General features: G+C 45.7%; 1 protein-coding gene across 2 annotated transcripts; it reads left to right on the top strand.

Annotated features, from left to right (window-relative positions):
• Window positions 1–10,299: 10,299 nt before the first annotated feature.
• On the top strand, window positions 10,300–24,510 carry LOC138764302 (uncharacterized). 2 transcript variants are annotated; one of them, XM_069940045.1, is made up of 7 exons: window positions 10,300–10,501; window positions 11,631–11,945; window positions 16,090–16,398; window positions 16,883–17,011; window positions 17,924–18,052; window positions 19,883–19,933; window positions 23,423–24,510. In XM_069940045.1, exons 1-6 carry the CDS (start codon window positions 10,450–10,452, stop codon window positions 19,903–19,905), a joined length of 957 nt encoding a protein of 318 aa, XP_069796146.1. In that variant the 5' UTR covers window positions 10,300–10,449; the 3' UTR covers window positions 19,906–19,933; window positions 23,423–24,510. The 2 variants fall into 2 exon arrangements, with proteins under 2 accessions (XP_069796146.1, XP_069796145.1); XM_069940044.1 differs by having other exon boundaries at window positions 10,301–10,501; window positions 11,628–11,945.
• Window positions 24,511–24,801: the final 291 nt, after the last annotated feature.

Raw genomic sequence — 24,801 nt, 5'->3', positions numbered from 1 at the left:
GAAGGCATCAGAATAACGGCTGGCAGCTGGCCGAAGGGAGGAGTCCAGTCCTCCTATGGATGCTCCACAACTGGCTGACTTCCCTCCAGCATTTCTCTGCGGCTTTTACTGCATTCGCAGTGTCCGCAGATTTTCGGAGAAAGGGAGGAGAATGGGAAGAAGTGCGTCCGCACTTGGACATCTTCCCGGCTGATCTCGGTGCAGTCAGCGACAAACACGGTGAAAGGTTTCACCAGGACATTGCGAACATGGAAAAGTGGTATCAGGGCTGGCCAACTATTGTTGGACACTGAGAGGAGAGGCATCAGATGCCAAGTACAAATGAAAATCAGCAAGAAAACATTTTTAGGTCAGTTACACTGTCGCAATGTGTCAGCACCATGATGCGATTAAACGTGCTGAATTCAATAAATGTTCATTTCATGTTTCTCCAACTTCCTACATGTTACAGAAAATATGAAATTATAAATGTTAAATTTTAATTTAATTTAAAAAATTTTTAGACATACAGCATGGTAACGAGCCCGTGCCACTGAATTTACATCCCATTAATCTACAACCCCCGGTATGTTTTGAACGGTGGGAGGAAACCAGAGACCCTGGGGAAAACCCATACAGACACAGGGAGAACGTACAGGCTTGTTACAGACAGTGTGGGACTCAAACCTTGGCCCCAATTGCTGGCACTGTAAAGGTATTGCTCTAACTGCCGCGCCAATTGTCCCACCCCTTGTGTTCAGCTTGACGTTGTCTATCGTAATAACCCAATTTTTCTTCAGGAAGCAAACTTTTTGAAAAAAATTGTTGATTTAATAAATTTCCTTCGCTCATCTCATTCAGAGGTCCTCTGGTATTAGCTGGTGTTACCACATGAAGAAAAGGTGGTGACATTTGAACCAGAGAACCCTACAGCACAGAAACAGGCCCCGTCGGCCCTTCTAGTCTGTGCTCAACCATTTTTTTTGCCTAGTCCCACTGACCTGCACCAGATCCATCGCCCTCCAGACCCCTCGCATCCATGGACTGGTTCAAATTCCTCTTAAATGTTAAAATTGAGCCCGCATTCACCATTTCAGCTCAATCCACACCCCCACCCCCCTCTGTGTGAAGAAATTCCCCCTAAACTTTTCCCTTTCACTCTTAACCCATGACCCCTGGTTTGTATCTCACCCATCCTCAGTGGAAAAAGCCGACCTACATTTACTCTGTCTCTCCCCCTCATCATTTTAAATACCTCAATCAAATCTCCCCTCATTCTTCTACGATCCAGGTTCGGACTTCTGTTTAACCTTTCCCTATAACTCAGTTCCTGAAGTCCGGGCAACATCCCAGTAAATCTTCTCTGCCCTCTTTCTGTCTTATTGAGATCTTTCCTATAGTTCGGTGTCCAAAACTGCACACAATGCTCCAAATTTGGCCTCACCAATGTCTTATACAACTTCACCATAACATCCCAACTCCTGGACTCAATACTCTGATTTATGAAGGCCAATGTGTCAAAAGCTCTCGTTACAACCCTGTCCACTTGTAATACCACTTTCAGGGAATTCTGTATCTGTATTCCCAGATCCCTCAGTTCTACTTCACTCCTCAGTGCCCGACATTTACCATGTACGTCCTTTCTTGGTTTGTCCAAAATGCAACACCTCACTCTTGTCTGCATTAAATTCCATCTGCCATTTTTCAGCTCATTTTCCCAGCTGCTCCAGATCCCTCTGCAAGCTTTCAAACCCTTCCTCGCTGTCCATCAACACCTCCACCCTGTCTGTGGCTCTCATCATCTTATTTTGATTGTTCAGAAATGAGGCACCATTCAGTCGAAAAATGCAAAACATTCTGAGAAATGGACACTGTTTATTTGTCGACTCTTTCATCAGCGAATGGAGGAGATTGTGGTGTGAGGGGAGAGGAAAGTGCATTGGCCCAGCGCTGTTTAGGGAAGTTGCCGAGTCAGGTTCAGTTCACTTTCCTGCCTCCTTATCTCCGGAAACATTTATCAGCTGAACTGGGACGAGCTGTTCCCCTGTTGAGGCTTGAGATGCCATCGAGAGGCATGTCAAGCTGCAGCACAGAAACAGGCCCTTTGCCCACCGAGTCCATGCTATTCCTCCCCCCCAGTACACGCTGATCCTAATTCATTCTCAACTTATTCCCATTAACCACCCCAACCCCCAGACTCCACCAGTCACCCACCCACTGTGTTCAGCCAGAGGGCAGTAAATCTATGGAATGTGTTGCCATCGGCGGTTGTTGAAGCCAAGTCATTGGGTGTATTTAAGACCATATAGGAACAGAAAGAGGCCAAACAGCCCATTGAGTCTGCCCCACCATTCAATCATGAGCTGATCCATTTTCCCACTCAGCCCCACTCCCCGGCCTTCTCCCCGTAAATGTTGATGCCTGTCAATCTCTGCTTTAAATTAGCAAAACCAAGTGGGCTTCAGGAGGAAATGAGAATGCCACCCAGTCCTCATTGAGGGGTCAGCAGTGGAAAGGGCTACAGATTCCTGGGTGTCAACAATCTCCAAGGATGGAAAGGTGGTGATGAGGAAGCGGAAAGGAAAGATAAACGAAGTATGAAATGGCCATGTTGAACTAGATGACTATAAATATTAATGGAATACATAACCAAATCAAAAGGAAGAGGCTGTTAAATTTACTGAAGAAAGAAAAAAATTGATATAGCATTCATGCAAGAAACACATCTAACTGAAGTGGAACACAAGAAATTAAGAAGAGAATGTGTAGGGCACGTAACGGCAGCATCATATAATTCAAAAGCCAGAGGAGAAGCTATATTAATCAATAAAAATGTACCAATCAAAATAGAGGAGGAAATAATAGATCCAGCAGGGAGGTATGTAATGATAAAGTGTCAGATTTCTTCAGAATTTTGGAATTTGCTCAATGTATACGCACCTAATGAAGAAGATCAAAAATTTATGCAAGATATCTTTTTGAAGATTGCAGATACGCAGGGGAATATATTGATAGGAGGGGACTTTAACCTTAATTTGGACTCAAAGATGGATAAAACTGGAAAAAAGACTAGCAGAAAGAACAAAGTAGCAAATTTATGGTTAAATCGATGCAGGAAATGCAATTTTTGGATATATGGAGAAGACAACACCCAAAGGAGAAAGAATACTCATATTATTCAGGTAGACATAAAACATACTCAAGGATAGACCTATTCCTGTTGTCAGCCCACATCCAAGGGAGAGTTAGGAAAATGGAATATAAAGCTGGATTGTTATCGGATCACTCACCCCTGTTATTCACAATAAAGCTGGAGGACATCCCACTGAGAACGTAAAGATAGAGATTAAACTCCATGTTACTTAAAAGACAGGATTTTAGAGAATTAATTGAGCGACAAATTAAAATGTACTTTGAAATAAATACGGAATCAGTGAAAGATAAGTTTATACTATGGGATGCAATGAAAGCGTTCATCAGTGGGCAGATAATAAGTTATGTAACTAAGATGAAGAAGGACTACAATCGGGAAATAGAACAGCTGCAAAGGGAAATAGCAAGTACAGAAAAAGAATTAGCAATAAGGGAAGATACAACAAAAAGAAGAGAATTGGCAGACAAAAAAATAAAATATGAAACACTACAAACATATAAGGTGGAGAAGAACATAATGAAGACAAAACAGAAGTATTATGAGCTAGGAGAAAAAATGCACAAAATACTAGCTTGGCAGCTTAAGATAGAACAAACTAAAAGAATGGTATTGGCATCAAGGAAAAAGGACAAACAAATTATATATAACCCAACGGAGATCAATGAAACCTTCAAGGAATTCTACAAGCAACTATATCGAACTGAGAACGAAGGGAAAGAAGACAAAATAGATGAATTTCTAGCTAAAATTAAACTACCAAAATTGCAAGAAGAGGAGCAAAATAAATTAATAAAACCATTTGAAATAGAGGAAATACAGGATATATTTAAAAAAAACTACCGAACAATAAAACGCCGGTAGAGGATGGACTCCCAATAGAAATCTATAAAACATTTAAAGACTTGGGGGGCGTGGCAAGATGGCGTAGGGAGCGGACGTGCATTCCCGGTCTCCCCCAGGCAGTTATATAAATACCCGTTTTAAGAATATTTCTTTTCTGTTAAAAGTCTTTGTTTTGTTTATCAATTGTTTTTAGTTTAAAATGGCAACAAAGATTAAGGAAAGTAGAGTTCAAATACAGAACAAAACTACACTCTCCGACTTTGGAAGAAACTCGGCCTACTTGCTCAGACAGAACCACGGAGTCAAGGCTGGAATTTTCTTAAGAACGGAGCTCATTAATTGGACTGTCGGATAAGCTGGCCTTGGACACCCCTCTGAAAAATGTTTAAAATGGCAACAAAGATTAAGGAAAATAGAGTTCAAATACAGAACAAAGCTACACTCTCCGACTTTGGAAGAAACTCGGCCTATTTGCCCAGACAGAACCACGGAGTCAAGGCTTGAATTTTCTTAAGAATGGAGCTCATTAATTGGACTGTCGGATAAGCTGGCCTTGGACACCCCTCTGAAATATGGTGATGAATATTGATTTGAAATGTTTTATGAAGATAAATTTCAGTAATTGGTATTGGTTGCCCGTGAGTTTTAAAAATCCAGATAACATTAAAGTTTATTAGTGATTTTTTTTGGATGGAATATCGGAAGGATGAATTTATTATCTATAAATACAGAACAAAATTACATTCTTTGACTTTGGAAGAAATTTGACCTATTTGCCCAGACAGAGCCGGAGTTGGTGCTGGAATTTTCTCAAGAACAGAACTTATTAAAGTTGATTTCGGACTCCTTTTTGAAAGATGGCGACGAATGTTGATTTGAAATATTTGAAATATTTTCTGACGATAAACATATATATGGAACTCCTTGACCTGCAATAAGGTTTATCAGTGATTTTTTTTTGGATGGAATATTGGAAGAGTGAATTTATTATCTGTGAGTATGCATACATTGCAAACAGATTTTAATAGTTTTGAAAAGGTTTTTTTTAAACTAAACAACAAGATCAGTTTAATATTGAGAAAATTGGAAAAAATGGAAACTTTATTATTAAATTTGGAAATTCAGTAGAAAGAAACTATGAACAAGATTGATGATTTATAAAATTAAAGTCGAAGGAGCAATGTCCAAGAAGAGTTAAAAATTTTGAATAAGTTTTTCTTGAAAATAAACAATAATTTCAACTTAATATTGAGAAGATTGACAAAGTGGAAAATTTGGTATTAAATTGGGAAACACAGAAGAAAGAACTTATGAATAACATTGATGCTTTAGAAGATCAAGACCGAAGGAATTATGTTCAAGAAAATTTTAAAAGATTTGAAAAAAACTTTTTTTGAAAGTAAGTTACAAATTCAACTTGAGACTGAGAAGAATAGAAGATTCGGTGTTGAACTGGGATGTTCAGAGGTGTTTTAATTCAGTGGATGAAATTCAGGAAGACTTGAAAAAAAAAATTAAAAAAAAACTTTTATTGATTGTAAACAATGTTTAACTCAGTGTTGGGAGGGTGGAAAGAGTGCAAAATTTAATATCAAGTTTGGATTTTCAAAAAAAAGAGTTTATGAATAAGATTGGTTAAATTGATGGACCGGGGTTTTATGGATATAAGAAATGATGATTTTTTGGTTTATACGTGTATTTTGTCTGCCTGGGGGGGGGGGGTAGGGAGTGGTACTTCTGCTCCCGAAAGTCATATGCCACTTGTGGTTTATACCACACCCATTTGGGTTTTTGGGAATTAACCACCACAAGGTGGTTTCCTAAGGGGTTAGGGGAGGTGGGGGGGGGGTGAAAATTTGAAAATTATTTAGTATCTATTATGTAATATTATACTAAGTCAATATGAAATGAATGTATGGAGATACTATAAATAAATTTCAAAAAAAAAAACATTTAAAGACATTAATTCCTCCTCTCCTGGAAGTAATGAACCAGATTGAAGAAACACAAAACATGCCAGATTCATGCAAAACAGCAATAATTACAGTAATACCAAAGGCAGGGAAAGATCCACTAACACCAGCATCGTATAGACCAATATCTCTAATTAACACAGATTATAAGATAATAGCTAAACTATTAGCAAACAGATTGGCCGACTGTGTACCAAAAATAGTAAAACTAGATCAAACTGGATTTATTAAGAAAAGATGAACAACAGACAATATCTGTAAGTTCATTAACTTAATCTATGCAGTACAAGGAAACAAGATGCCAATAGTGGCGGTTGCCTTAGACGCAGAGAAAGCCTTTGACAGAGTAGAATGGAATTATTTATTCAAAGTACTACAGAGGTTCAACCTACCAGAGAAATATATTAATTGGATTAAAGCATTATATAAGGGACTATTGGTGAAGGTGACAGTAAATGGATATATATCAAACCAATTTAAATTAAACAGATCAACTAGACAGGGATGTCCACTATCTCCCTCACTGTTCGCATTAGCTATAGAACCATTGGCAGAACTGATAAGAACAGAAAATAAAATAAGAGGGGATAAAAATAAAAGAGAAGGAATATAAAATCAGTCTATTTGCAGATGATGTCATAGTATACTTAACAGAACCAGAAATATCAATAAAAGAATTACATAAGAAATTGAAGGAATATGGAGAAGTATCGGGGCACAAGATCAATGCAAATAAAAGTGAAGCAATGCCAATGAATAATGCAGATTTCACAAAGATTAAGAAAGAATCACCATTTAGATGGCAAACAAAACCAATTCGATACCTATGTATACAACTAGATAATAATCTAGGCCATCTATACAAACTAAATTATCAGACATTAATGAAGAAATTACAAGATGACTTAGAGCATTGGAAAGACTTACCACCAACACTGATAGGAAGGGTAAATTGTATTAAAATGAATATCTTCCCAAGGATACAATACCTATTTCAATCATTTCCAATTCACCAAACAGAGAAATTCTTCAAGGAGCTAAAGAAAATAATAAGGAAATTCTTATGAAAAGGGGGGAAACTGAGAATAGCGCTAGATAAATTAACAGAATGGTACAAACAAGGGGGATTACAGTTACCAAACTTTAAGAATAATTATAGAGCAGCACAATTAAGATACCTATCAGATTTTTATCAAACAAGGGAAAAACCAGATTGGACCAGATTAGAGCTAGATAAAATAGGGGAGAAGGTACGTGAACATATACTATATAAGTGGGATGAAAAGCTGGTGCAACATAGGAATGGTTCATAGTGTGAAAAATAAAAAAAACAAATCTCCAAGGATCTGTCCTGGAGCCTCTATGTCGACAAAATCACAGAAAGGGAGATTTGTCACCGAAGACCTTTGGAAACAGGTGTATGTATCGTGGAAAGCAGCTATCCTCAAAGATGACCCCCCCCCCCCCCCCCCACTATCCAGGCCATGCTCTTTCACTCTGCAACCATTGGGAAAGAGGTTCAGGAGCCTGAAGACAAACCTCCAGCAGCACAAGGATGGCTTCTTCCCCTCCACCATCAGATCCCTGAATGGATAATGAACCCCAGACATGGCCTCACTTTGTCTCTTTATATTTTGTCTGATGGATTAAATAAATGTTTGCTCTGTATTTTAAATGAGATCTGTTTTGAAGTGTTTGTAGGTGACCTACACTAAAAAAAACCTGCCCTAAAAACGTATCTATAAACAATACAAACACAACATAATCTGTCACAAGGGGAATACAAGCTTGCATCTCCCCAGTCCTTTGTGCAATGCTCAGGTGAGAGTCGGATTTCCTTGATACCACTATGCACTTCCTGGCCACCGCCAATGCAATTGTTATGAATTGAATTTGGAATTTGGACAGCTTCATTGTAAGTAGCTGGGTGAAGTCCTCGGGAAAATGCAGCATCTTTCAGTGAGATATTATTTAGAAACTAAGTGGCACCCTGAGCCATCAACAATGGGTTTTCCTTTGTATGAGATAAAACTTAGATTTTAATATAAAAAGGACACATTATAATGTCATTCTCATGAGTTTATTCCATTGTGATTTCTGCACCTTATTTCTCTCTTTGTACACCCTCTAGGAAAAGCCATTCCTCCTCACCTCCATCCTAAATCTACTCCCCTGAATCTTGAGGCCATGTCCCCTCGCTCTGGTCTCCCCCACCCATGGTAACAACTTAACCAATCTGATCTATGCCTTTCATAATTTGATACATTCTTATAAGATCCCCTCTCGTTCTTCTACATTTCAGTGAGTCCAGTCCCAGACGACTCAATCTCTCCTCATAGGCTGACCCCCCTTCATCCCTGGAATCAACCTCCTCTGCACTGCCTCCAAATCAATGAAGTTCAATATTCCACTTGTTACACCTGCAAATCAACTTGCTGCATTTCATGAACAACCCCTCCCAAGTCGTGCTGCACAGTAGCATGGCTGCCATCGCTTGCCGTTTAAATAATAGTCTGATCTTTCAATCTTCCTTCCAAAGTGGATAACCACACATTTACCAGTGCCGTACTCCACCTGCCAGCCCCTTGGCATAGTCAGCAGGATCCCTATCTCCAAGGGAGCAGTTAATTTCATGGACAGGCACTGAAAACATCCATTCCACAACTGGAATAGCTCAGCAACTCTCTGGCAAGGCTGAACGATCTTAAGTGAAAATGCACAGAAATGTTGGAAGAACTCAGCCGGTCTAGCAGCATCCATAGGAGGTAAAGATCTATTGCCAGTGTTTTGGGCCTGAGCCCTTCTTTGAGGTATAAACAAAGACTTTAAGGCACCGTGCACAATTTTTAATTGGAAGGAGATGGACAGTGGAGTGTTGTGAGACAACTGCTGCAATGTGGAAATTGGCAAGCAGCAAATCTTCAGGAAGAAGATGTGAAGCTGTGAAGCTGTGTGGCCGGGACTGAGCCTCTGCTGTGGGGATGAGGCCTCCAGTCTTCGGCGTCACTTGTTGCCAGTGGCCGAGGCAGGGGGTGGGGGAGGGCGTTGTGGTGCATTCTGCGAAGGGTGTGCCATGGTGTCCAGAACAGCGGTGCTCGGTGCTGTGTGCCTGGTTCAGTGCCTGGGGGGTGGGGTCCTGGAGGTTGTGCCATCTTGGATCATGGGGCCCTGTAGCGGACGGCGTCGAGGCTTACGGGCTCCTACAGATTGTGAACAGTATGGGGGCTTCTTCCCTCGAGCTATTAGAGTTTCAACAACCAGAGCCTAGTAGATACCTGCAAACCTGGTCCAAGATGGCGGCAAGGCAGCAGCCTCTCCAGATCTGGTTGCGGTTCCTTCACTTAGACCTATCAGACTTTTAACACCCAGAGTCTAGTAGATTGTAGCTTGTCTCTGTTTTTATTGTCTATTTTTTTTTAAATTAATTACTGATTTGTGGCCCTGTTTTTAAGAGCATCAGAAACAGAAGCAGGAGTTGGCCATCCAGCCCGTCGAGTCTGTTCTGCCATTCAATGGCTGATCTGGTCATTGACTCATCTCTACCCACCTGCCTTTTCCCTTAATTCCCTTTTTTTATGTAAAAATCTATCTTACTGAACATTAAATATGTTTAATGAAGTCACCTCAACTGCTTCCCTGGACAGGGAATTCCACAGATTCACTTTTCTCTGGGGAAAACAGTTTTGAAAATTCCTTTTATGGAATGTCGTGTAGGTTGTCGTCTAGTGTGGATTTTGTTCCGTCTTGTGTAGTGATAGTGTAGACTTGTGATGTCTTGTACTGTCTTTGTGTAGTCTCATGTTGTTTAATGTAGCACCAAGGTTCAGAGGGACGTTGTCTCGATTTTAAGGCATTTGCAGTTGGTTTCAAAATGACAAATAAAGGTTTCTTGAAGAACAGGAAGGCATCAGAATAAAGACTTTGAAGACTGGCTGGGAGGAGGGTCCAGACCAACAAAAAGCGTTAACTGGATAGGGTAAGGGGAAGGGTGATGATTGATTTTGGTTCTGCGAAAGGAGGCAGTGGGAAAAGGGAAGAGAGAGAGAAAGTGCGGGGGGGGAGATAGGGAGTGAGAGAGAGAGAAAGAGAGAGTGAGAGCATGAGGGAGAGAGAGGGAGCGACAGAGAGGGAGAGAGAAAGGGAGAGAGAGGGGAGAGAGAGTGCGCGAGAGGTAGAGAGAGGGGGAGAGAGGAGGAGGGAGAGAGAGCATGAGAGGGTGGGAGAGAGAAGGGGAGAGAGAGTGTGAGAGAAAAGAGAGAGCATGAGAGGGAGAGAGAGAGAGCTGGGGTAAAGGTGACAGGGGGAAGAAGTGGAGGGGGGGAGGTTAACAGAAACTGATGTTAAGTGCTTTGGAGGGAAACCAGAGAACAATGGAACTGGGAGAGCCGTCCTCTGCAGGGGTTGTTTACCAGGGACCAACAGTCAAGTCAGCAATCTCTGCTCTTAACAGCTGAAGCAAGCGGCATAAAACATTAAACTCCGAGCAACAGCGGGTGTACAATGGTGACCTGGAAATTCCTGGCGCTCTTTGCTCCCTTACTAATTTCTGCAGGTAGGAATCTGACGTGAACACCTGGGCAGTGAGAGAGATGGCTGCTGGTCTCAGTTGGGAATTCAGTTCTGGTCACCTCATTACAGGGAGGACGTGGAAGCTGCGGAGAGGGGGGCAAAGGAGATTCACCAGGATGTTGTCTGGATTGGAGAACGGGTCTCATGAGGCAAAGTCCGCAGAACTGGGGGCTTTTTTCTTTGGAGCGAAGAAGGATGAGAGGAGACTTAATGGAGGTCGACTAGATTCTGAGAGGCAGGGCAGGATCAGCAAACACCAGAGGACGTCTGAACAAAGTGAAGGGAGGAAAGTTTAGGGGAGACGTCGGGGGTAAGTCTTTGTACACAGAGAGCTGTGGGTGCCTGGAATGCCTTGTCAGGGGTGGTGGTGGAGGCTGGTACAATAGGGGCATTTAAGAGACTCTTAGACATGGGTGGAAGAAAAATAGAGGGTTATGGGATAGGGAGAGTTTAGTCGATTTTTAAGGAATATATGGGACAGCACAACATCGAGGGCCAAAGGGCCTGTACTATGCTGTAGTGTTCTATGTTCTAAATGTATTGAAGACAAGGTTGGGTAGATTTTTACATAGTCAGGGAATTAAGGGATATGGGGAAAAAGCAGGTTGGTGGAGATGAGCCTCTCATCAGATCAGCCATGAGTGGTGGAGCAGGCTCGATGGACTGAGTGGCTGACCTCTGTTCCAGTTTCTGATATTCTTTTGCCTGTATTACATGAATTCTTGAATCTTAGGGCCAGCATGGTTAGCGTAGCGGTCAGCGCAACTCTGTTGCAGTGGGGCTCGAATCCCGCGCTGTCTGTGAGGAGTTCGTACGTTCTCTCCGTGTCTGTGAGGGTTTCCTCCGGGGGCTCCCCGCCCTCCAAATCGTACCAGGAGTTGTGGGTCAATCAGGTTTAATTAGGTAGCACGGGTTCGTGGGCCGAATGGGCATGTTACCGCACTAAGTTTAAAAATGTAAGTATCTTGAACCTCGCTCTCTTGCTCGACCCACTGAGTTCTTCCTTTGGTTTGCGTTCAGCATGGAAGTTAAAACAATTTTGGGGTTGATTTCCCCTGAGAATGGTGAAGCCAAAAATGTTTTTTTTTAAATGCAATTGATTTCCACAGCAGACCTGCAGAACTTCACCATTTATGTCAGCAGAAGTGAAGTGAATGCAGAGGTGGGAGACATGGTCACCCTGTCTGTGAGGCCAACCTCCCCAGTGGTGAGTGGCTTCTGGAAGCTCGGCTCCTCCTCCATCGTCACCTGGACAGTGGAAGGGTCCTACCTCAATGTTGCCTACACCAAGCGGAATGTGCATTTGCTGCTGAACACCTCGCTCCTCATGAGGTCGGTGGCGCTGGCCGACAGTGGCGTGTACCGGGTCACCATGGACTCGCACAACGGCCAGGAGGCCACAGCCAACATCACCTTGAACGTGTTCCGTAAGTAGAGCAACCCAGGGGTCTCGAACGAAGGTGGGGGAGGGATAGAGTGGCCAGATGAAGCAGAATCAGGCAGAGAAGCGGCAGATGGAGTTCAATCCAGATAAGTGTGAGGTGATGCATTTGGGAAGGACAAACCAGGGGATAGGGTTACTGGTCGGTGTGGAGGAACAGAGAGACCTTGGGGTCCAAATCCATACATTCCTCAAGGTCGCTGCACAGGTTGATAGGATCGTTAAGAAAGCTGATGGGACACTGGGCTTCATTAGTCAGGGGACTGAGTTCAGGAATCAAGAGGTCATGTTGCAACTCTTGGAGTATTGTGTTCAGTTCTGGTCACCTCATTATAAGAAGGATGTGGAAGCTATGGAGAGGGAGCCGAGGAGATTCACTGGGATGTTGCCTGGATTGGAAAAGAAGTCTTACCAGGTAAAGTTGATCCTTATTTTTTACCCGTTTATTTTCCGCTATTTTTTTTGCCGCTTGGTTGAGGTTGCCGGTTGTTTGCATCTGGAGAAAAAGGGATTTATCGTAAACAAATAAATAAATAATAATTCTGTCGTGATTATGAGAGTCTCGGAGGGTCAGTGCGAGCCATTCCTTTGGCTGTTCAGCATTCTCACTGCCCGTGGAAAGCTGTTTCTCGGCCTGGTGGTGCTGGCTCTGATCTACCTGGATCTCTTCCCCCGATGGGAGCAGCTGGAAGACGCCATGTGCGGGATGGAAGGGGGTCCTCGATGATTTTGCACACCCTCTTCGGACAACGATCCCGGTAGATCGCATCAAAGGTGAGGAGGGAGACCCCAGGGATCCTCTCTGCCTCTCTTAGGGTCCTGTGGATTGACCTCTGATCCATTTCTCTGTAGCGACTGTACCCACACTGTGATGCAGCCGGCCAGGACGCTCTCCATAGAGCCCCTGTAAAAGGTTGGCGAGATGGTGGTTGGCAGCCTTGCCCGCTTCAGACTCGAAACATTGACTGACCATTTAGAACCATAGAACACTCTTCTTTCTTCTTTGGCTTGGCTTCGCGGATGAAGATTTATGGAGGGGTATGTCCACGTCTACTGCAGGCTTGTTGGTGACTGACAAGTCCGATGCGGAACAGGCAGGCACGGTTGCAGCGGTTGCAAGGGAAAATTGGTTTGGTTGGGGTTGGGTGTTGGGTTTTTCCTCCTTTGTCTTTTGTCAGTGAGGTGGGCTCTGCGGTCTTCTTCAAAGGAGGTTGCTGCCCGCCGAACTGTGAGGCCCCAAGATGCATGATTGGAGGCGATATCAGCCCACTGGCGGTGGTCAATGTGGCAGGCACCAAGAGATTTCTTTAAGCAGTCCTTGTACCTCTTCTTTGGTGCACCTCTGTCTCGGTGGCCAGTGGAGAGCTCGCCATATAACACGATCTTGGGAAGACGATGGTCCTCCATTCTGGAGACGTGACTCACCCAGTGCAGTTTAGAACATTACAGAACAGAAACAGGCCCTTTGGCCCTTCTAATCTGTGCCGAACCATTTTACTGACTAGTCCCACTGATTTGCTCCCAATCCATACCCCTCCCATCAGTGTACCCATCCACATCTTATCAAAATTGAGCTCACATTCATCACTTCAGCTCGTTCCATACTCCCACGACCTCAGGATTCCTTATAGTACCGAACATGTAATATTACATGAAAGTAAGCAGACAAAGAGTTGCCATTACTGTCGCCCAGTGCCCCTTACACTACGAGAGAAAGAGAAGACCCTTCAAAGGCACTGAGGGTCCGTGGATTCACCTCCCATGCTCCCGCAGACGCACAGACCCCTGTTCGATCCGTTGGCTCCAGATCCAAGCCCCCGGCACGATCGGGAAGCCCTTCAGCCACCCGAGGCGCCCTTTGGAGTCTCGGTTCCGAGACCTGATTCCCATGAGCCTGTCCACAGCAGCCCACGCCCATCCCCTCCCAACCGCAAGTCGCCCGCAGCCCATGCAGCGCAGTCAACACCCTTCGGCCCACAATGTTGTGCCAACGTAACCTACTCCAACAACTGCATCAATTTCCCCACTGCTAACCCTCCGTTTACTCTCAGTTCCGTGAACCTATCTAATCCATCTCATCGAAGATCCAATTGTCCCTCCATTACTGGCAGGGTATCCCATGCACCCACCCCTCTCTGTGTGAAGAACACCCCCCCACCACCCCTCCACTTTCCCTCCCTTCCCCATCCCTCTGTCTCCTTACCTCCAGCTCTCCACCCCCCTTCCCTCTCCATTCAGAGAGCCATCCCCTCCTCCCCCCTGCTCGACAGTGTGCCATCCCTCCCTTATCCACTTGTTACCTCCTGCCTGTGGGACCGTGCTCCTCCCCTGGCCCCAACACCTCATTATTTGGTTAAGGCACCTACCGACCGTTTTCTTCATACCTTGAGGACGGGGGTCAAGCCCAAAACGCCCGTTATGTCTCTTTACTTTTGCCACATAGAGGAAGGAGACTGTATGACCTGCTGACTTTCTCCACATTGTTTCTTCTCTCCAACATTAATACTGCCTGAATCTCCCACATTAATACTCCCTGAATCTCCCACATTAATACTGCCTGAATCTCCAACATTAATACTCCGATTCTCTCACATTAATATCCCGATTATCCCACATTAATACTCCCTGATTCTCTCACATTAATACTCCCTGATTATCCCACATTAATACTCCATGAATCTCCCACATTAATACCCCTGAATCTCCTACATTAATACTCTCTGATTCAGGTATTTTAATCCGCCTGATTCTCCCACATTAATACCCCTGAACCTCCCACATTAATACCCCTGGATCTCCCACATTAATACCCCTGAATCTCCCACATTAATACCCCTGAATCTCCCACATTAATACCCCTGAATCTCCCACATTAATACTCCCTGATTCAGGTACATTAATTTGCCTGAATTCTCCTGAATTAATACATATTTTCCTGCACATGGCACCCCCGGATTCTCACACATTAATTCCACTCAATTCTCCGACACAATTTACTATTGCTAATCACCTTAATAATCTGCGTCTTTGGGATGTCCTGTTAACGTCTCTTCTAAACCACCATCGGCCTCAAACTTCGCTCAAACCTAAGGTGATGCCGAAGACCTGTTAAATACATTGTTCATGTTTCATTGATCTCACACCCTGCAGGAACAGGAGGTTCTCAAGGATAATTCCAGAAAGGAAATGGTTATCATATGAGGAATGTTTGATGAGTCAGGATCAGAAACTGAATCTGAAAATATTGTCATCACGGAAATTTGTTGTTTGGCTGCAGCCTCATAGGGCAGACATTTAAATAAATTACTTTATAAAAACTAAATGAACACGTGCAAAAGACTTGAAAGTGAAAGCCGTGTCTGGGGTTCACTATCCTTCAGGAATCTGACAGCTGGGGGGGGGGGGGTGGGTGGGGAGAAGCTGTCCTTGTGTTGCTGGGGCTCATCTTCAGGCTCCTGGACCTCCTTCCCGATGGTAGCAGAGTGAAGAGGGCATGGCCTGGGTGAGGGGAGGGGGGCGTCCTTGAGGATAGAGGCTGTTTTCTTGCGACACTCTTGGCCTGTATTCATTGGAATTTAGGAGAATGGGGAAGGGGAGGGGGGTGGAATGTTGAAAGGTGTGGACAGAGTAAACACAGAAAGGTTGTTTCCTCATGGTGGGAGAGTCCAGGACAAGAGGGCACAACTTCAGGATTGAAGGGGGTCTGCTTCAAACAGAGATGGGGAAGAATCTTTTCAGTGGATCTGTGGAATTTATTGCCACGGGCGGTTCTGGAGGCCGGTCTTTGGGTGTATTTAAGGCAAAGATTGATAGGTTCTTGATTAGCCAGGACATCAAAGGTTGTGGGGAGAAGGCTGGGCAGTGGGGCTGAGCAAGAGAATGGTTCAGCTCATGATTGAACGGCGAGAAAGACTCAATTTGCTGAATAGCCTCTTTCTTCTCCTGTGTCTTCAGCTACTCTCTGGCTGAGGACCTACGTCCTCAACTCTCCACTCATCCCATCGATCATCCGGATGGCTGTTGTCCCCTCTGCCCTCCGGGAAAGCAGGTCATGCCTGCTCTTTCCACCCCTAGTAAGGTCCGGTCCCAAAGCTCTCCTCTACTGACTCAGCTGCTCCTCTTTCTGCCAGAGAAATCTGTGCCGCTCAGGGTCTCGGCTGAACTCAGCACCATCAATGCAGAAATGGAAGCTGACGTCCTCCTCTCCGTGAACATGAGTGGCGAGGTCCAAAGCGGAAACTGGACTCTCAATGGCTGGTGGCTTTTCTACTGGCACCCGTCCAAGCACAACACCTCGTATTACCATGAGATATACCTCCTGCACAATGGATCCCTCCTCCTGAAATCACTGAACTTCGACATGGAAGGCATCTACGTCATTACTCTGATGTCACCGATTGGTGCTCAAGCAACAGCCAACATCACCGTGAATGTCTTCAGTAAGTGGGTGCTCTCTCTCCCAAATCGGCTTCAGAATTACTGTATATAATTGTGTCATCATTGTATTTTTTGGACCAATGTTTTCAGATCAAATCTATCTGTCTACCTACCTACTTTTGTCTCTATCTATCTATTTATCAATCCATATATTGATCTATTTATCCATACATCATCTATCTATCCATCTTTCTATCTATCCATTTATTAGTCAATCTATTGATCTATCTATCCATCTATCTGTCCTTCTATCTATCCCTCCATTCTTCTATCTATCTGTCCCTTCATTCTTCTGTCTTTCCCATCATCTATCAATCTATCCATCTATCTATCTATCCTTCCATTCTATTTATCTATTCTTCCATCTGTCTGTCTATCTATCTATGGATAAAGGATTGGGTTGTATTGTCCAGTGGAGTTGACATTGAGATGACATTTGTTAATGCATTAAACTAATCATCAAACATTTCCCTTTGCCATATCCAGCCTCCAGGAAGGCTTGCACAGCCAACAACATCATCCTTGCCCTGCTGTGTCTCCTGGCATTGGCACTGATACTAATCTGTGCTGTTTACATTCAGAAAAAGCGTATGAAACATGATCTTGAAACCTTTGGTAAGTATTGGATGGATGGATAAGGGAATGGATGAATAGAAGAAGTGAGGGATGGAGGGAGGGAGGGATGGAGGATGGATGGAGGGATAGATGTAGGGAGGGAGGGAGGAAGGGAAGAAGGATGGATGGAAGGATAGATATATATTTCAAAAGACAGATACAACACAGTACAGGCCCTTTGGCCCACAATGTTAACTTACTCAACAATCTAAACCTTCCCTACCTCACTCCCATAACTTTATGGTTTTCTTGCATCCAATGATAGAGAGAGAGAGAGAGAGAGAGAGAGAGAGAGAGAGAGAGAGAGAGAGAGAGAGGGAGAGAGAGAGCCAATGGGTGGAGAGCTGGAGGAACAAGACAGAGGGAAGGGAAAGAGAGTGCAGAGCTTGAGAGAAACAGGGAATGGAAAGGAGGAGCAGTGAGAGAGACTCTCACAGAACTCCCCTCAAAAAGAGGAAGAGAATTTCTTCAGGGTAGGCACTCCTCGAAGAGATTTCGCAGAGGAGCAGTTGGATGGAGTGAAGTAAGGTCTGTAGATGCTGTTTAAGTTCCCGTTGCCTCTCTCTTCTCCATCCCTCTGACTCCTTTCCTCCAGCTCTGCAAACACACCGATCAATCCTTTCCTCTCCTGCCCTCCTATCAATGTCCACCTATGGCCTCTTGCCTGTTGCCCTCTCCTCCTCTTTCCTCTCCTGCCCTCCTATCAATGTCCACCTATGGCCTCTTGCCTGTTGCCCTCTCCTCCTCTCCCTGCCCCTTCCTCCCTCCTCTCCTCCTCCCCCATCATTTTACACCTGCCTACTTTTTGCTCATCCCTTGAGGAAGGGTTCTGTACCTTTCCCTCCCGTGGGGGCTGCATGATCTGCTGACTTCCTCCAGTGATCTTGTGCCTTGAATTTCACTGTTTTCCAGACCCATTGGCTGCTCTCTGCAAAGGACATCACATCTGCTTCTTCATCACCGCAGTGGTGACTTTTTGCTTGATCATCATCTGTGCCGCCATGGTGCACAAGGACTCGTGTATGCTGGGGCAGCGGCCTGGTAAGGTCATGTCCAGATGGTCGGATTCTCGCTGTCCAACGTCCGCTCTTACCCCACGCGGTGTGTGTGTGTGTATATGGATGTGAGTGTGTGGTGTGCAGGTGTGTGTATGAAAGTGTATGTGAGTGTGTGTCTGAGTGTGTGTCTGTGTGTGTGAGTGTGTGTGGGTGTATCTCTGAGTGTGTCAGTGTTCATTTGTCTAGTTGTGTTTGTGTATGTATGAATGTGTGTATATGTATGTATTTTGTGTGAATATGTGTGTGTTGATCTTTGTGTGTTTCTTCAGGTGGTTGTTTTTCCAGACTCTCTTGTGTAGTCCTCCAAAGGCGCTATTTGCCTTCGCGAGTCTGTTGTCTATCTCTTTGTCGATCCTTGCATCAGATGAAATGGTGCAGCTGAGGTAGGTAAACTTCGGCTCCGAATCATGGGTCCTCTACCGGCATCACCTACGGCTCCTAGAACGCTTCCATTAGTACTGTCTCCGCTCCATCCTCAACATTCATTGGAATGACTTCATCACGAACATCGAAGTACTCGAGCTGGCAGAGTCCACAAGCATCGAATCCATGCTGCTGAAGACCCAACTGCGCTGGGTGGGTCACGTCTCCAGAATGGAGGACCATCGCCTTCCCAAGATCGAGTTCTATGGCGAGCTCTCCACTGGCCACCGAGACAGAGGTGCACCAAAGAAGAGGTACAAGGACTGCTTAAAGAAATCTCGGTGCCTGCCACATTGACCACCGCCAGTGGGCTGATATCGCCTCCAACCGTGCATCTTGGCGCCTCACAGTTCGGCGGGCAGCAACCTCCTTTGAAGAAGACCGCAGAGCCCACCTCACTGACAAAAGACAAAGGAGGAAAAACCCAACACCCAACCCCAACCAAACCAATTTTCCCTTGCAACCGCTGCAACTGTGCCTGCCTGTCCCGCATCGGACTTGTCAGTCACCAACGAGCCTGCAGCAGACGTGGACATACCCCTCCATAAATCTTCATCCGCGAAGCCAAGCCAAAGAGAAGATGTGTGTGTGTATGAATGCGTGTATATGTGTGTGCATGAATGTATGTGTGTATGTATGAATGTGTGTATATGTGTGTGCTTGTGTATGTATGAGTGTATGTGTTTGTGTATGTGGGTGTAGGAATGTGTGTATATGTATGTGTGTATGTATGAATGCCCATGAGTCCGCGGCGCCCAATTTACACCCCATTAACCTACAACACCCCGGAAAATTTTGAAGAGTGGGAGGAAACTGGAGCCCTTGGGGAAAACCCATTCAGACACGGGGAAAACGTACAAACTCCTTCCAGACCGTGCGGGATTCTAACCCCAGTCCCGACTGCTGGCGCCGTAATGCCATTGCGCCAACCCCTTTGCCAACCATGCAGCCCTCAATTTTCTCTTTGCAGCAAAGAAGGATGAGGGGAGAATTAGAGGTCCAACATGATTCTGAGAGGCATCGATAGGATGGATGAATCGATAGGGCGCCTTTTTCCCAGGACGGGGAGCAGCAAACACCAGAGGATGTCTGTACAAAGTGAAGGGAGAGAATTTAGGGGAGGCGTCAGGGGGCGTTTTTTTTACACAGAGGGTTGGTTGTAGGGGCCTGGAGTACCTTGCCAGGGGTGGTGGTGGAGGCTGGAACATTGGGGGCATTTAAGAGACAGACACATGGATGGGAAGAAGACAGTTACAGAGTCGGGATGGTTTATTTTTTTAAGTATATATGGGTCAGCACAACATTGTGGGTCGAAGGGCCTGTACTGTGCAGAAATGCTTTATGTTGGCCACAGTTTAACTGAAATACATGTTTGTTTGACTGTCTGCAGCTTTAGATTTTGTAGCAGAATGAATCCATGATCAAATCTCATCAGGAACAGGTGAGTTCCCACAATTTGTCTGGGGTGCATTGGTCCTTGATTTGCACATGCATCCCCTTTCAAGGATAAAGGTTCATTTTATTGTCACGTGATAATACATTAAAATTTGGACCTTACGGGACGAGCCAGGGGCTCTGCACAGGCTGTTGGCGACTTGAGCTGAGCAACCCACATGGGCGGCTGGCAACTGCGGCCAAGGGCTGCGGGCCGCTGGAGACCGGCTGAAGGGGCGCTGGGTATCGGTACCGGGATGAAAGAGGGCGCCAAGGGGCCTCAGGAGGTTCAGATCCTGAGCTCAGTGGTTTGGATTGGACTCTGTGAGGCTGCGGGGGACCGCGGGAGTGCTGGAGGAAAATCCACAGACACTCGGTGACTGTAGGGAGGCGCTGTCTGTTGCTTCTTTCTCTGTCTGTGAGGGGTGCCGGGAAATTTCTGCTGATTGGTGAATCTTTGTCTGTCTAAAGGAAATTTTGTGTAACATTACATTTTTGATTTTGTTACATGGCATAAAATAATCTCGAATCTTGAATATTTCAATGTCTATCCACCCATGAGCATTGCCCGGCGCCCCTAACAAGGGGAGAAATAGAAGCAAAAGAGAGAATCCCTTCAGAGTCACCAAGTGTCCATGGATTCTACTCCTGTGGCCTCTGCAGCCACACAGACTCCTGTTTGATCCATCGGCCACCCAAGCTCCAGATTCGAACCTTCCGACACAATAGGGAAGCCATCCAGCGCTCGAGGCCCAATCGGGAGCCCCTTCTTGCCCTTAGCACTCTCTCGATGCCAGACTCCTTGAACCAGTCTCCAGCATCCCACAGCCTGTGTGAACCCCTCAGCCGCTGAGCTTCCCCCCCCCACCTCCCTCGCTGGCCCGCTGCCGCGGTCACCTTCCCTGGAGGGTCGTCTCTTCTGCTTCTCAACTGGGTGGGGGGGGGGTGGTCTCCCGGCATCTGGTGGCCTGCATCGGTCCACTGCTCCCCCTCGGAGTCTTCAACCCCTCGTGGTACAGCGCCCAGCACAAAACATAGAACATTACAGCAGAGAACAGGCCCTTCATCCCACATTGTTGTACGGACCTATATTAAACGTATTCAATAGACTAAAAATTCCCTGCATCTATCCATGATCCTCCCAGGTGCCACCATCTTGGGCACAGACCCTGTGGGTTGCAGGAATTTTTTTAAATAAAAGCCGTCGGCTCCTCTAAACAGGCTGCATAAATCCTGTACTAAGCCGGCGGCATCACTACCAGGCAGTAGGTCCCTGAGGAGCAGCACTGTGTCTCCGCTCCCCACTTTCCCAGGTCCGCACTAGCAGTAACACCACTGTATTTCTCTTGAGAGCAGTCGTTGGCCTCATTGACAACAATGAAGAGTCAGCTCCCAGAGAGGTCATACGGTTGGTGCAGGTGCAACACCCTCAACGTGGACCAGACAAAGGGGATGATTGTGGACCTCAAGAGGACAAATCACCCACTGCATATCAATGGCTCCATTGTAGAGAGAGGGGGGGCGGTGGGGGGGGAAGCACAAAGTTCATTGGTGTCCATTTAAAGGGTGACCCATCCAGGATCCACGAAACATGGTTCGACCGCAACGCCGTTTTCACCGCCGGCAATTGGGACCCCGCACTGCCTATAAGGGATTTATATATTCTCCGCGTTTCTGCGTGGGGATCCCCCCGGGGAGGGGCTGGCAGCGGACTCCGGTTTCAACCCACCCTTCAAAACGTACCACTATCCCAAGTCGGGATCAATAGGTTTTAATCTTGATAAACTGCAAGCACGTCTCACATGCTGCTGACCCAGTTCCAAGGCAGGTACCGAGGGAGGGGTAACAGCCTTTATGGGGATCCTGAGGGCAGGAGTCTGTGGTGCGCTGTTAGACAGAATCAGACACACATTAAAGACTGTACAACAGGCTTTAATCCACAAAGACTTCCACAGAGCCAGGCTGGCTGTGGCTGCAGTAACTCTGTGTGAGGCCTCGGGAGGCTGGCACAGGCTTATATCCCGGAGGGTGATTGACAACCGCCTGGATGGGGCTTGATCCATTCAGGCCGACTGATTGACAGCCGGCCAGGTGTTGTCCTGTCCCCTTACACTCCTGCAGGTACAGAGGTTGCCCTCTGCAGTAGGCTGGTGGTGTACCACCACAGAGTCACAGGTACAGAGGCCAGGCAAATCCATACAATTCATTCATATTAGACCTGTGGTCCTCAACCTTTTTCTTTTCACCCACATCCCATTTTGAGTAATCCCTATCCCTCTGTGATTAGTGAGGGACTGCTTATGGGGATGTGGGTGGAAAGAAAAAGTTTGAAACCCACTTGTTTTAATCGTCCCTCATTGACTCGTTATCTGCACGGTTTCTGAACTCCAAAGGAAATGGACCAATAACCATTTTTCTCAAGCAAAATATTTCAGTAACAACTGGGTCTAGAGTAGTAGTTCTCAACCTTCCCTTCCCACTTACATTCCGAGACCATCGGTGCTCTGTGATGAGTGAGGGATTGCTTAAAGTGGGATGGCGTGGAAAGAGAAAGGTCGAGAACCATTGGATTGGACGGTTACACAGTGGCTCCACCTCAGTACGGGTAGTTGCCAAGCATCAGATTGGAAGTCAGAACGGAGGGGGATTAAAACTGATGAGAAGATCACCAAGGCCTTCTTTCCCTCTGTCAACGAAATCTACAGGGATCAGTGCCTCAAGAGGGCTCAGGGAAACATTGAGGTCCCTCGCATCAAGCCCATAATATCTTTGAGACACTACCCTCAGGAACAGGAGCATAAAGAGAGGGCTGCCAGGCTAGGAAACAGCTTCTTCCCGGAGGCGGTGAGACCGTTGAGCAATCTTGCAAATCCATGAATGATTTTTGTACATAGTTTAAAAAAAACAGCATCTGGCACCTTTGAGGCTTGGTAGATGCTGGTTAAGTGAATTTTCTGGTTGCTTGAGATTGAGTGTTGTGATTGGCGAACTCACCTCCGGCGGGGGGTGGGGGGGGGGCGCCAATTTTAAATGTTTGTATTTTTTAATCTATTGTATGTACTCGTGTAATGGTTGACACCCAACTTTTTTGGTCCAAAGTTCACGTGTTTTTGTATGTAAAAGTCAAATACCCCCGCCCCCCCCACTATTTCTGGCCCTGACCGCCCACCCATCCAAGTTCCCAGATACCGTGACCATGGGTGCCCACCTGCGGACCTACCACCCTTTTGAGCTCCCGATGCCTCGAACAATGCAGGTACTTGCCGGGGGGGGTTGGGGGAGGGGTGTCAAAAGTAGCATCCGTGTAAAATTTGACCTTACCCAAAACACGACTGCCACACAGTATATGCCATTAGTGCCTTGGGTGTATTGTGTGTCCAAGAGTGTGCGCTATGGTCTGGAGATACGCTGTTTCGTCAGGCTGTGTAGGTATAATACGATGGGAATGAATTTGAATTTGAAAAGGCATTCATTTAATGTCCAATTATTTACTCAGGGGTGAAGACAACGAAATGCTATTATGATTGCCACTCGACCAGAACCTGTGGGGAGAAGGTTGGAAAGTGCACACCCCGGTGATGTGCAGGGGAATCCATCAAAGGATCGATCAAAATCACCTGATTTTTGCCGACAGATTGGATATTAGTTTCGAGTTTTTGTTTTGCTACGACAAGATCTCTCAGATTGAGAGGGTAATTAAGAAGCCTGGTTGAGTTCAAGAGCTGCGAGGAAACATTGCAGATCTATTGTGTTCAGTCCTGGTCATGTCATTACAGGAAGGATGGGGAAACTATGGAGAGGGGGCAGAGGAGATTTGCCTGGTTTGGAGAGATGTCCCAATAGGCAAGAGCTGGGACTTTTCTCCCTGAGCGAGGAAAGATGAGAGGTGACTTAATAGAGGTCTGCAAGATTATGAGAGGCATAGATAAGGTGGACGGGCCCCTTTATCCCAGGACCAGGAGTAGCATACATCAGAGGACGTGTGCACAAGGTGGGAGGGGGGAGGGGAGTTTAAGGGAGACAATTTTCCATAAAGAGATTAGTTAGTGCCTAGAGGCTGGTTACAATCGGGACATTTAACAGATTTGGAGATGAATTCACGGATTTAAGAAAATTCTGCCTAACGTGGTCCATAAAAGTGCTGAGAGAAACTCAGCAGGTCTCACAGCATCTTTCCCTCTCATAATCTATTTAGTCTCCTCTCGTCCTTCTTCACTCCAAAGAGAAAAGTCCCTGGCTCTGCGAACCTTGCCTTATAAGACTTTATTTTCCAGTCCAGGCAACATCCTGGTCAATCTCCTCTTCAGAGCTTCCACACCTTTCCTGTAATGAGGTTACCAGAATTGAAGACGATAATCTAAATCCGGTCCAAACAGAGTTTTACAGAGCTGCAACTCTTGAACTCGATTAGATTTCATTCAGATTTCTTGTCCAAGTACATACATGAGATCACATACAACCCTGAGATTCTTTTTCCTGCGGGCCAGGCAGAATTACCACTAATTGGCTGGCACAAAAAAAAAATTCTCAATGTACACATGTAAACAAATAAAGAAAAATTAATAAAGTGCAAAAATAAGAGTCCTGATTGAGTTTGTCGTTGAGGAGTCTGATGGTGGAGGGGGAGCAGCTATTCCTGAAACTGGTTGGGCCGAGTCTTGTGGCCCCTACACCTCTTTCCTGATGGCAGCAGCAAGAACAGAGTGTGTGCTGGGTGGCGTGGATCCTTGATGAACAGCGATGTTTGCCATAGATGTCCTCGATACTGGGGAAGGGTTTTACCCTTGATGTCTTGGGCTGCATCCACTAACTTTTGCAGGGTTTTACACTCTGGGGGGGAGGGGGTGTTGGTGTCCCTGTGATGCAGCCAGTCAG

Source organism: Narcine bancroftii, chromosome 5, assembly GCF_036971445.1.
Source record: "Narcine bancroftii isolate sNarBan1 chromosome 5, sNarBan1.hap1, whole genome shotgun sequence".
NCBI classification, from domain to species: domain Eukaryota; kingdom Metazoa; phylum Chordata; class Chondrichthyes; order Torpediniformes; family Narcinidae; genus Narcine; species Narcine bancroftii.
This window is presented reverse-complemented; position numbering and strand designations above follow the sequence as displayed.

What these genes read in the sequence shown, in the direction of transcription:
- LOC138764302 (XM_069940044.1), top strand. Translation starts at nt 10,450, where the DNA reads ATGGTGACCTGGAAATTCCTGGCGCTCTTTGCTCCCTTACTAATTTCT. An exon ending in TCCCTTACTAATTTCTGCAG is followed by an intron (nt 10,502 to 11,627) that starts GTAGGAATCTGA and finishes TGATTTCCACAG; the next exon opens with CAGACCTGCAGAACTTCACC. An exon ending in ACATGATCTTGAAACCTTTG is followed by an intron (nt 17,012 to 17,923) that starts GTAAGTATTGGA and finishes ACTGTTTTCCAG; the next exon opens with ACCCATTGGCTGCTCTCTGC.